We start from the raw sequence: 12,975 nt of genomic DNA, 5'->3' as shown, positions 1-12,975 counted from the left end.
AAATGGTATATATATAAAAAAGGAGGGTAGTGATCTTTTCGAACGAGACCCTCTGCATAATTACGACCGAACTTCGCCCGCCTTCGGCGGGCTCGTTCGATCGGTCAATTATGCATCGTGTCTCGTTCTCAAGATCACTAAAAATCACTAGGTAGATGTTTAGAGTCAGGTCTAGGATCTATACAAAATATGAATGCGCTTTGTGTAAGCACACTATTTTATTAGTATAATTAGCGCACGCATACAACCGCTTATTTAAATATCTGCTCGTTTAAGCTAGTATTGCTTCTGCGAAAGTACTGTTCTCTTTGACAATAGGACGATTGTAAAATCTATCAAATTCTGTTGACTTTTCCGACCATCCTGCTAGTCTCTTTATGACTGCTATATTGACCCCTTTTTTGAAAGCAGCGGACGTGGCTGCGTGTCGAATACTGTGCGGGCCATAAGACTCGCCGATGCCGCATTTACCCAAAAAGGCACGAATCCATCTACTAATTGTATCTTTTGCCGCTGCTTTGAACGGCTTCCTGGTCGTGATGAACAACGAATCGATCGATTCTCTGAGATTTTTAGTAACGGCTAAATATCTCTCGAGAGTAGTGGCTACGCAAAGTTTTGGATTCGCTCTGAATGTCGGTAAAGTCAGCAATGGTTGACAGGACCCTGGCCGCGTTGTCTTTATTCTGTCTGGAATCTCTATTTCGTATCCATTGCTTATTTCTCGAATATTACTAATCTTTATAAGCGATAAAGTCTGCTTTCTGTGTGCTGTCACTATTGCCAGAAGAACAACTAACTTATCTGTAAGATCCTGCAAACTAAGGTCTTCTAACGGATACAGTTTCTCTAATTCCTTCAGTACGGGCTCTAGATCGTAAATTCTTTCATATTTAGCCTTCGTTGGCTTTTTATTAAACACGCCTTTCAAAAATCTCGAAATTATGGGATTTTTCCCTACTCTATCGCCACAGATCAACGACAATGCCGACCTCCCTGTGTTCAGAGTTCCATAAGACGCGCCCGTCTTGTATATTACGGTCAGCCACTCAACTATTTGACTGATTTGTGGAGCAAACATATCAAAATTTCTTAATACGCTAAACTTAGCCCAATCTTCTAAATGTTTCGAATATTGTTTTAAAGTTGAATGAGTTATCGAGTTTAAGAGTAACTCTATTGCATCTTCGTTAATGCCTAGCCTTTGGAAGTTTTGCCGAACAATATCCCGGCCACTAACGTCATTTTTCCCGCTAACGGATGGTGGATTTTCCTACAAGCAGATAGTAATAAATTTTGATTAGGCTCAAAATATAACGGCTGTGATATTAACATTGATTTCCATAATGAAACCAGGGCTGTGACTTCCAGTAAGGTACGATTAAGACACCCTGAGCTTGGTCTATCTGTATCTTTCTTATTATTCTTAGTATTAACGCGAACGGGGGAAATGCATAGAATTTAAGCTTCGTCCACTTGATCGTGAAGGCATCCACACAGACAGCCTCGGGATCCCAATGCCATGAACAAAATTTTTCGCATTTTTTGTTGTTTCTCGTTGCGAAAAAATCGATTTCTGGTACACCAAATCTACGTACTACGGCTTGGAAGGCCCAATGCGCCAACTCCCACTCCGTATCGATATTAATAGTTCTGGATCCTTGATCAGCCTCAGCATTCTCTTTCGATGATATGTATGATGCTGTGATCCATAGGCTGCGTTGTTCGCACCATTGCCAGATTTTTCTGGTTATACCGTTGAGGTGTGGATACTGGATCCCTCCCATTCGATTGATGTACGCTACCGCTGTAGTATTATCAATTCTTAGCAATATTTCGCAATCGTATCTGCTCGCTGCAAAGCATTGTAACGCGTAGAAGGCTGCTACCAGTTCTAAGTAGTTAATATGTTTTTTTCGCTCTAACTCATCCCAAGCTCCATACGTAGTTTCGCCATTGCATGCAGCGCCCCAGCCAGTTAATGACGCATCTGAAAATATTTCTAGAGCATATTCCTGTTGTCTGATTGGGTTGAAAGCATCGGAGATGCGTGACTCCCACCAATCAAAGTCCGGATTCAGTATTGCGGACAAACTCATTTTTGCATCGTAATTTCCTTCGCTTTCCAATAGCGCTAAATACTTCTGACGTTCGAATTCCTTGGAATAAATCCAGCCATACTGAACAGCCGGACAGGCTGCCGTGATGTTGCCTACAAATTGAGCAAATTCCCGAATGGTGCAAGACTGTAAAGATTTGAATTTTTTGATTAATGATAAAATCGACTGCTTTTTCTTCTCTGGAAGCTCGAGAGTCATGCGATCAGAGTCTACAATAAAGCCAAGAAATTGGCATCTAGTGCTCGGAATTAAGTTACTTTTGCTTTCGTTAATCAAAAAACCCAAGGACTTAAGGACCTGCTGCGTTGTCTCAATATTTTTTAAGCATTCTATGACATTTCTTCCCCGACACCACCAATCATCTAAATACACTACTGACTTCAGTCCCTTTTCTCTCAAAAGGACTGTTACTGGTTTCATGATTTTCGTATACAGCCACGGAGCCGTATTTAGGCCGAAGGGAAGACACACAAATTCGAGCACCTGATCCTTCCATATGAAACGTAGATATTTTCGGCTATTCTCATCTATTGGAATAAGGAAATACGCATCCTGGAGGTCCAGGGTAGCCATGAAACACCCCTTTGTTACTAATTTTAATACCGTACGAATGTCCTCTATTTTAAAGTGATCCGTTTTGATAAACTTATTTAAGTCTTTTAAATTTAATACAAATCTAAATTTGCCATTTGATTTCTGAACCAAAAAATACGAAGACAAAATCTGAGATTCGGATGGAACGCACTTTTGAATTGCTCCTATTTTGAGCAAATTATCTATTACCTGTTGTAAATGAGGTTCGTCTTTAGGATTTAAAGAAGTATTTCTGGCTACTCTTAATTGAACCGGTGGTTCGTCAAATTTGATTTTATATCCGGATATGCTATTCAAAACGAATTTATCTGACGTGATTTTAGCCCAAGCTTTCCAGAAGTGTCTTAATCGTCCTGCTATCCTAACCTCTACTTCGACGTTGCCGCAGGATTCGGCTGTGCAGTCGGCTGCTGAGTTTGTGTTTGCGCCGGTGTTTGTCGCTGTTTCTCGTAGCCTCTGTTCTGCTGGTACGTCCTCTGAGGTGTCTTGCGATTGTAGCCCGCCTGTGACTGGTTGAAGGGCTTCGCAGGCGGGCCCCTCCAATTTAACCCCGCACGAGGTTTGAAGGGCGGCTTTTTCTCCGCTGTTTGCGTCTTTAAAGACAGGCCTACCTTCTCCATTGACTTGGCTGTTTTTACTCTCTGAGACAACGTTGCGCCAAACAGAAACTCATCCGTCTCCGCTTTCTCGAGAAGTGCTTTGGCTTTTTTGTCGAGTCCGGGGTAGATAAAAGCCTTTCTTGCTTTGGTGAGCAGTTTGAATAGCTCGCACATAAGCCTGCCTGAGTCTATCAGGGATATTAGCAGCTCTTTCCTGTCGATTTCTGCTTTCTTATCATTTAGGATCATGTTGATCGCTTTTCCCAACGACGACAGACTAGCGCCACAAAGGTCTTGGTCGGTTGCTAGATATTTGTCTCGTTTCTTTGTTGTATCATTCACGATAGCCTCCACCTCTGAGTTTAATTTCGGTGTGCCGATAGGACAGTTGCCTTTCCGTGGGTACGCTTTGAAGAGCTTGATTTTGCTCTCTTTGTCGATACCCTCAGCGAGGACCTTCTTCCACGCCTCCGCCATTTTGGATGGAATGCAAATTCCTCCTCGTTGCTAACAAGCCCTTCGCCGAGAATTTCTAATGTTTCCTCGTCTAACTCGACAAAGTCATCGTCGTTCTTTTCGAGTTTCGTCACTTCCAGATTGTTAGAATTTTGATTTTCCTTATCTCCCTTATCGAGCAAAGGATTTAAATCTATGTCTCGAGGGGTATCTGGAAGTGCAAAAAGATCTAGGTTATATACGCTGTCAATTTACTGACGCAAGAGAGGACATTGCTCTTTACATAACCTAGTCAGTTCGTACGGAATTTGTCTCACCTCTCGTGTGAGCTCACCGCCGATAAGATTGCCTCTTAGAAAAGAGGGCAATTCCTAGCTTACCTGTCTCTTTTGAGGATAACGAAAAGGTATCGTGGTCTCGGCTGCTCGACCGTGACGTATCTTTTATCTTTCCTTACTAATTTTTCCTGAATTTTTTTCAGCTTCTTCCGTAGCCTCTCTACTGAGGGCAAACGGTCTCTCTTTTTAGACTTCTTTCCCATTTCTACAACCAAAATAAATGATTTATTATATTTCACTTGCTGAAACGTGGTTTCTCTTCACGCACAAAAAACGTTATGACAAGAAGATGGCGGACAGAGGATCTCCAAAGGAGGGACTCTCGTCGCTCGCTTCTTATTGGCTGAACATTGTGGTGACTCCTACGCGCTGGAAGCGGTACTACCTAGTGATTTTTAGTGATCTTGAGAACGAGACACGATGCATAATTTAATTTAAACATCTTAAGGCTCCTGTTCACTCACTGCAGCCATCTTGAATTGTTGACGTCAGAAGCGAGAAAATCATGAAAATATATCATAAAAATTCTTGCGATTTACACTAAAATAAAAATGCTTTTTAATAAAATACCATCTGTAAACGATAAAATAGATTTGTAAGATACACCGAAAATTCCCCTTTTATATGAGTAATCTACATTTGTCGAAGTGAATGTTGTCTAATCAAGAACGAAAACAAGCCGTTTGACATCTGCCGAATTGAAATAAGTATTTGCTTGCACATATTAAATCACGATAAAGTGGATATCTTCGGTGTATTTTAACACTATCACAATAATTTTAAATGTAAAAACACTGCACTAAAATGAAGAATAACGCTGTAAATCGCAAGGATAATTTTGTTTTGACGTGTCATTTTTCACGCCTTATAGTTCACAGTTTTGCCAAGTGTGACGCTGTCTGTGCAAAAACGCGGAGTTGGCTCGCGAGCCAGCAGGAGCCTTAACAATCTTTCTTGTAACGATTTACGAATGACCTCGAATCTATTTTTCACATCCTCGGTTTAGTGTCTGTGAAGTTGGCATATCATTTTCCAGCAAATCAAAAATAAAAAGGAGTTCTTGTCGCATCCAGTCGTGTTCTATAGTTCCTGCGATACTTTTTAGTAACAGTTCTGGTGATTTTACCCAAAAAACAGTCAATCAAAAAAATGATCTGCTAACTTCCCGTAACAGATCATTTTCTAGCAGATCAAAAATAAAAGGGAGTTCTTCTCGCATACAGTCGAGTTCTATATATAGTTCCTGATACTTTTTAGTGATAATTCTGGTAATTTTACCAAAAAAATCTATTGAAAAATTTATCAACTAGTTTTCCGTGGCATAGAGTGAGATGCCGTACGAAATCTCGGAGGTTTGATTTATATAAAATATTTTTCAAACAGTTCTGAGCATATTGAAGCAGTTTTTGAAGCGTTCCCGGCACTAGCAACATTGTATGATTTTTTAATAAATTTATATTGCCTAAGCGCCGCGTACTTATTGTTGGAGAGAATAGAGTGATATGCTGTAGAAAATCTCGAAATTCTGGTTTATGTAAAATATTTCTCGAATAGTTCTCAGCATATTGAAATTGATCTGCTAGTTCTCCGCAGTAAACGTTTATTACTGATGCGATTGTGATATGCTGATGCGTCGGCACGAGTTCTCTTTTCGAGCCCTATGTTATAGTTTTAGTGCTCCTGTATGTATTTCAGAAGAGTAAAGCTTCTAGTAATTTTCAAAAAATTGTTATTTTTATTAACACTTTTACTCATATATGTATAATTGTGATATGCTAATACATTACTGTAAGTACAAAGCTCTTTTTGAATTGTAAATTGTAGAATGTATTTTCATTATAAAAAATTAACTTATTGAGTGGCATCATGTTAAAAAAAAATCCTTAGAAATTGTAAATTCCGGAAAAAAAACAAAACATTCATTTTTCAATGTTTTTTGCTCAAAATGCATAGTTCTCTTAAGGTTCGAGCATGTTATTTTAATTTTTAAAAAATAGTCTAGCGTCACTTTGACTCCTTGTGATAACTGAGGGTTAAATCAAACAAGTATTACAATAAAAAAAATTTTTCTGATTTAAGAGATGGCAAGTAAATTTTCGAGCGTTTTAAAATATTGTATTAATGTTCTTCGGCTTGAGAAGTAAATCGAAGTGATGTATTATTAATTAAAAGAAAGTAGTACGCGGCGCTCGAGCGATATAAATTTATTAAAAATACATACAGCATTGCTAGTGCCGGGAACTCTTTAGAAAATGCATAAATGTGTTTCGAACTATTCAAAAAATATTTTAGATAAACCGGAACTCCGAGATTTAACACAGCATATCACTCTATTCTTTCTAAGTATGCAGTGTTCGGACGGTATTAATTTATTTGAAAATCATACAACATTGCTAGTGTCTGGAACTTTATAGAAAATGCTTCAGTATTCTCAGAACTATTCGAAAAATATTTTACATAAAATCTATAGGAGTATTAAGTATTTTGTTTTATACAACCTTTGAATAACATTCGATAATCAATTTGTAATACAACTAATTGTAAGAATATAATTCCTCGTGTAAAAAGTAAAAAATGTAAAGCATAAAAGGTTGACTTTCGAGAAAATTTACTTTAAAGATTTTAAAATCCATCACAGCATCTGTGTGTGTTTTTGAGTTATTTTAAATTATTTTATTTATCTATTTTACGTGCGGGCCATTCCGCGTGAACCGGATCAGTCACCTCTCAGAAATGAATAAAATTTTGCATATCGGTAGTTTCAGACGAGATAAAATATGGTGTCAAATATATTTTTTGTAATTGCAAATTTTTTCGATTTATAAATAATAGAAAATTTACTGACTTTTTAATTAATAATTGCATAACTTTTTTCCTTTAAGTGCAATACAAAAATTTTTTAAATAAAAGTTGTCACAAAAGGACTATATTTTATGATAAAATTATTTACAACATAAAAAAAAATTATTTCGTACTATTTATTAAACAAATTATTTTTCAATAATTTTTTTAACTGTCAAGGAGACGATCGAAAAAAAAAAAAAAATTTTGTTAAAAACTTTCAAACTTCCAATATACCACAAAAAATTTTTGATCTGCTAGAAAATGATATACTAACTTTACCGACATCTCCAGACCCCAGTGTGTCATCTACGTATGCGATAAAAAAGTGTGCATACCTAGGGTTAACACAAAAATTTTAACAAAACTATTTTTAAACAAAAATACACAAAATTTTTTACTGTACATTTCTTTTGGATAATAAGGTCAACACACTGTTCAGATTTTGGTCTAAAGATCTAAGCACCAAGTAATAAAGAGAGGGTAGCGGTAAAGACTCGGTGGGCGTGGAACGAAAATTGGGGGCTCCTTAGAAAACTCCAGGACGTTTTGCCTTGGCACTGCTAATCACAGGATGGAGGTATAGAAAAGAGTCTAAGAATTCGATAGTGGCAGCCAATCACAGCACAACGCGTTTTTAAGAATTTTCAACTTATTAGCTGAGTTATTTACTCAAGTCTTTTCTACATGCCCCGAGGCCTATATAAGACGACGGGTAGAGACGATTTTAACATTTCACCGAGTTCCTTGACTTTATCTAGAAGAAGAGACTTGTTCGATTCGCAGTACGAAGGTACGTACAATTGGAGTGTTTGTCGTATCATACAATTCCAGGTGCGCGGACGTTCGTTGTTTGCACGAAGATCGCGAATAAAACAGAAGGGAATTACATATTGTGCACCAAAAGAAGAAAGCTGCGTTTTCTGAAAAAGCTTTCGACCCGTGGTGCACAGGATATTTTTCACAATACCTTTACGAAAATATTCGACTTTTAAATACATGTATACAGCGAGGCGAAAGTGATCAATTTTCACACACGCCGGGCTTATTATACTTTCTGCCTTAGGGAGGAAAGTAAGCCCTGGCGTGAAATTGGCCACTCATCTCGCCCCTCTCTAGGCATGGAAGTCGGACTTTCCATAAAAATGTTGTGAAAAATATCGTGCAAATATCGTTCGGCTCGGGCGGCAAACTTTACACTCGTCTGAAAAACGCTACTTTCTCCCCTTGGTGCACAATATACTATTCCCGGTATCAAGTTTGTCAGGACAAAATTGTTGCGTAGACAATTTAAACAACTACATTATAAACTATTAGCGTTATTATTGTTATTGGTTTGTGTGGTGAAAAGAAAGGGGGAAATGCTCCAATGCAACTTATACGAACGAAACCGGTGTAATATTTAATTACAGCACAACGAGAATTCCATTGAAAGGTTCTCGTTACGGTCAGCAAGATAGAAAATGGTGGTTCTAATTGTTATAATTTTTCAGCGTCATTTTCTACTCTACTGCGCCGGATTCGAGCCATATTAATAGTAATTAGTGTATTAATATTTAAACGTATAAATTTTTATATTTTTGAAGCAAACGTATATTTGGAAGATAGGTGTCATAGAATAGACGTAAATATCTTAATGATCATTACTGACAAGGGGAAGCCGCGTACTTGGGGCCATTGAATTTAAAGACGTTTTTACATAGTATAGTACTCTACTAGAAAAGTACTTGAACAAAGGTAAGGCGCAACGCTCAGCCATTTCCGAGAAAAAAAATGTAAGTACACGATTACTACGTTGTCGACCCGAATTCACACACACACAATTCGGTTTTAACATTTTTTTTATTAAGCGGTATCCATAATTAATGTAGAGAATCTAAGCCGATTTTTAGTACTTTTTGAATTAAAAAAAACCTAAATTTGCGAAAGTTATAGCTTGCTAAAGTTTCTTTGATGACGGCAACTTCAAAGGGTATGACGTCATTTCTTATATAAGGTATGACGTCACAGCACATTTTCGTGTACTATATTTTCTTCAATTTTGAAGATATTGCAAAAATTCAAAAAGTTTACAAAGAAAGTATGCCATGATCTATCAGAACGCTTAACCCTTTTTAGTCACACTTCCCGAGAATCCTGTACCGGTCACACTGGGTGAAATACACCAACAGCGTGTTTGCAAGTGTATAAAAAATTGTAGGTGCAGACCTTAACAAAAAAATATCCTGTTGTAGTTTAAGTCTTCCTTAAAAAAACTGTATAGGTTTGATTTGCAAAAAATTAATTTAACATATGTAAAAAAATTGTTGAAAAAAAAGTCGGAAAAGTGACTTTTTCACAAAAACTAATGTAACTTTTTCAATTTTTAAGATATTTTAATTTTTCAAACGGTTTTTTCATCCTCAGATGATGCACTTTTCACTGATTATTACAGTTTATGCAGCCGTTCCAAAAAGTTTATTTATTTTGAGGTATGAAGGTGCGAAAAAAAATGCCGAAAGAGAACTAACGGGCCGAAAAATATACCACCGACGGGGATCGATACTTAAAGGTCCCAACTACCTGTAAATGGCGGCACAAGGCCCATTTCCATTGGTTTACTGGGTCGTTTTCGAAGTCAAAGAAACGCTGGGATGTATTTTACCTAGTGTGACCAAAAAGGGTTAATAAAAAAAATTTATGTTAAAACCGAATTCCTGTTCCTCGCACTTTTTTTTAATTTTTTTATGCAATAACTGTTTATTCGTGTAAAATAAAGATAATGTAACCAACAATTTTGTTTTCTCTTTTAAATTCGCATTTTCGAAAGACAATTTTTTTTTAATTTTTAAAAAATTGCCCTTTAAAAATGCGAATTTAAAAGAGAAAACAAAATTGTTCCTTACATTAATTTTATTTTACACGAATAAACAGTTATTGCATGAAAAAAATTAAATAAAAGTGCGAGGGACAGAAATTGAACTCGGGTCGACAACGTATATAGTAATCATGCACTTATATTTTTTTCTCGGAATGGCTGAGCGTTGCGCCTTATTCCTTTGATCAAGTACTCTTCTGGTAGAGTACTATACTAAAAACGTTTTTCAATTTGGTGACCCCAAGTACGCGGTTTCCCTTTGTGAGTCTATTTATAATTTTTGCGAAATATAAAATTGTTTTTATTCGGTTTTAATAAGAGGGATTATCGAATATTTTATGCGTTGCGTCTTTTCGAGAACGCGACGCTTTCGCTCTATAGTCTATGAGGTTCTCATAAAATCCTATATGAGACATACGCATTATTCTGCGCGAATAACGTTCGGAACAATAAGCTCGAAATTGACGAGCATTTTTTAATGACATTCTCTGACGTTAATCCCAAGGAATATAATTAAAAAGGTTAAAGCTCTCGCATACGTTTTATGTTTTATGTTTATTTAATTATTATCGGTCTTCCAAAATAAGATTACATTAACGTTAACATCAAACCAAAAGTGTGTCACATTTTATTATAAAAGTGGACTTCACGATACAACTGATATAAGTTGTGCAGTTCCGTCATTTATACATCGTTCTTATACCATCGTTGGTTGTATTTTAAATAAGAGGAGCGAATCTTATCAAATACCATTTATCGGATGATCCGACATTTGCATAGTCATTTGCTAGGTGATGGTTCAGTACTGTCTAACAGAATATTGGGCGATGTGCGGGTGTCAACAATTGGCCAAGCGTAAGGCTTCGTCACAACGCCTGGCTATTCTATAGTTATAGGCAGTCAGTTATTTGCCACTATTGGTCGAGTACTAGCTGGCTGACAGAACTCTGGCCGACAGTTGAGTGCCCTACGTTAGCCAGGCGTCGGCCTTCGTTGTAACGCCCGACTATTCAACAAACCAGTTTGCCAATGATAGGCCAGTATTGGCTGATAGATTCTTGGCCAATAATTGAGCGCCATAGCTTCGGCCAAGCCTTGACTTCTGGTCACTACTGGCCATTCCTATATGGGGTGTTTCTGCAAATACTGTTACGCGTATTTGAATTTGCTATATCGCGTATTAAAATGCACAATGGGAATTATATACTTTTTATAAGGGCGACAAAACTGCTTTTGGTAAAATATTTTATTGAAATACATTTTGTTGTGTGCTTACCAATATGCGAGGGACGCATTTGAATGACGCTTAATCAGGATACTATCGTAACTATTGTCGCTAAAACAATGACACTTTTTGGACTTTGCCCTTTGTTTTATTTATTTGATTGCGCTTAGCGGCTAATTTATGATTATACTCTAATCGATATATATTGTAATCGTATTACTAACGATTGATAGTTTAAAAAAACTGGATAGATTGCTTTTAATGAATACATTGATAACATTAGAGAATTTTTAGGAAATTTAAAGCCATAATATACCAAGAATCGTATAGGTTCCTTTATTAAGTGCTTCTTTCGCAATTTTGTCTTAATTTATCATTAAAAAGTACTCCAACATTTGTTCAAATGTGCCACATTTATCCCCCACACAGTGGCGAAATTACTCTTACTTATCCCTATTATATTCCAACCAATCCGCTCGTTCGGGTTCGGTTAACAGGAATATCGCGTTAAATCCATGAGAGGTAGAAAATCGCCAGGAGAAGCGCTCTCTCGTAATTGCGCAAGGGGAAGGGGGGGAGAATCAGAAGACTAACTGGAATTACATTAACCGCGACCGCATGGCCCTTGGAAAAATTTACCTTAGAAATCTTTAAAAAAAAAACTTAAAACTTACTTAGAGAAAAACTTAAAAAAAATTAAAGGTAAATTTGGACACTTTAAAACTATTGTTTAAGGTAATCTTATAACTATAAGGCAACTTACTTCAAGAAGAATGTAAAAGGAACCTTAAAATTATGAAAAGTAAATTTCGACAATTTTAAAGTTAAAAATGCCTAAATTTACTTTTCATAATTCTAAGGTTTTTTCACAGGGATAAGTACCCAGCAAACTCGGTGTTTTCTGTGTTTGCTGGGTAAAGTAAGCATTATTGTAAGTTAAATTTGTTATTATTTCATTTATTATGAATTTTTAAAGTGTTTTTAAAATATTATTTAGTACACCCATGTTTTACAATTTAAATTTTATTTGCAACTCTGCCAGATTTATTAATAGCTGGAGAGCTTCTTGTTTTGGTCTGGGTTTACTGTTTTATTTAGTGTTTCTATAAGTAATTGCTTTGCGGCTCTATTTGTTAAAATACTGCAATTATTGTAAAACATGCTACTTAATATATTTAAACCTGACGATAATTTAATACAATTTTGTTTTTTACTTGAAATCTTTTATACGAATCTTTTATCCTTTATACTCGTTTCAATGGAACCAAACTATAAAAACTAAAGAAAATCTTATAAATTATTTCTTCCTAATAAGGACAGACATATAAAAGAAGATAAATATTTATATCTTATTTTAAAACTTAAAAGCATTTTAAAAATTCCAGATGCAATAATATAGAAATAATAATAAAGAAAATAACTTAAGAGTTATCCTCTATAACTGTAAACCTTATAAAATACCTCGATCGAAACCTTCCCTACTTTACCTACATTACCGGCCATTACCGCCATTTACCGCCTAACTGACTCGTCACCATGGCATATCTCATGGCAACCTCAATCTTACCACTCACTTCTATACTACTTTTCTCTACTTGCATCCTACTATCCTCCTTTATTCTCATCGCATCCCCTACTTACACCCTATCTTTCCATTATCCCTACTTGCCACACACTAATCTTTAAACTCAGAAACAAAGCTAAAATCGCACAACACACTTTCACCGCTACCATTCACACACGCGCCATCTAACCAAGTCCAACTTTAAAATACTTATAACTTTAACTTTATAACTTTAAATCTTAAAGATTTAACTACATGAGATAAATCTCCTTAAAAGTTTGCTTCCATGTAACTTTTAAGTTAAGATCGAGATTTATAAAAAAACTTTAAAGTTTAATGTTTTCTTATGATTACCTAAGATTTATTAAAATTACTTTAAAG

At 36.1% G+C, this 12,975-nt stretch overlaps 1 protein-coding gene across 1 annotated transcript; it reads right to left on the bottom strand.

Moving 5' to 3' along the window:
• Positions 1 to 271: 271 nt before the first annotated feature.
• LOC112467890 lies at positions 272 to 12,655 on the bottom strand. The gene is given in 5 exon segments (XM_025036783.1): positions 272 to 1,273; positions 1,389 to 2,964; positions 3,156 to 3,789; positions 3,792 to 3,980; positions 12,547 to 12,655. Coding segments are annotated over 5 exon segments (3,510 nt in total).
• Between the last annotated feature and the right edge of the window lie 320 nt (positions 12,656 to 12,975).

The sequence above is a fragment of the Temnothorax curvispinosus genome, unplaced genomic scaffold (genome assembly GCF_003070985.1).
Source record: "Temnothorax curvispinosus isolate PA1 unplaced genomic scaffold, ASM307098v1 QBEX01017864.1, whole genome shotgun sequence".
Classification (NCBI taxonomy): Eukaryota; Metazoa; Arthropoda; class Insecta; order Hymenoptera; family Formicidae; genus Temnothorax; species Temnothorax curvispinosus.
The sequence above is the reverse complement of the archived record's forward strand: the minus strand, read 5'-3'. Positions and strand labels throughout refer to the sequence as shown.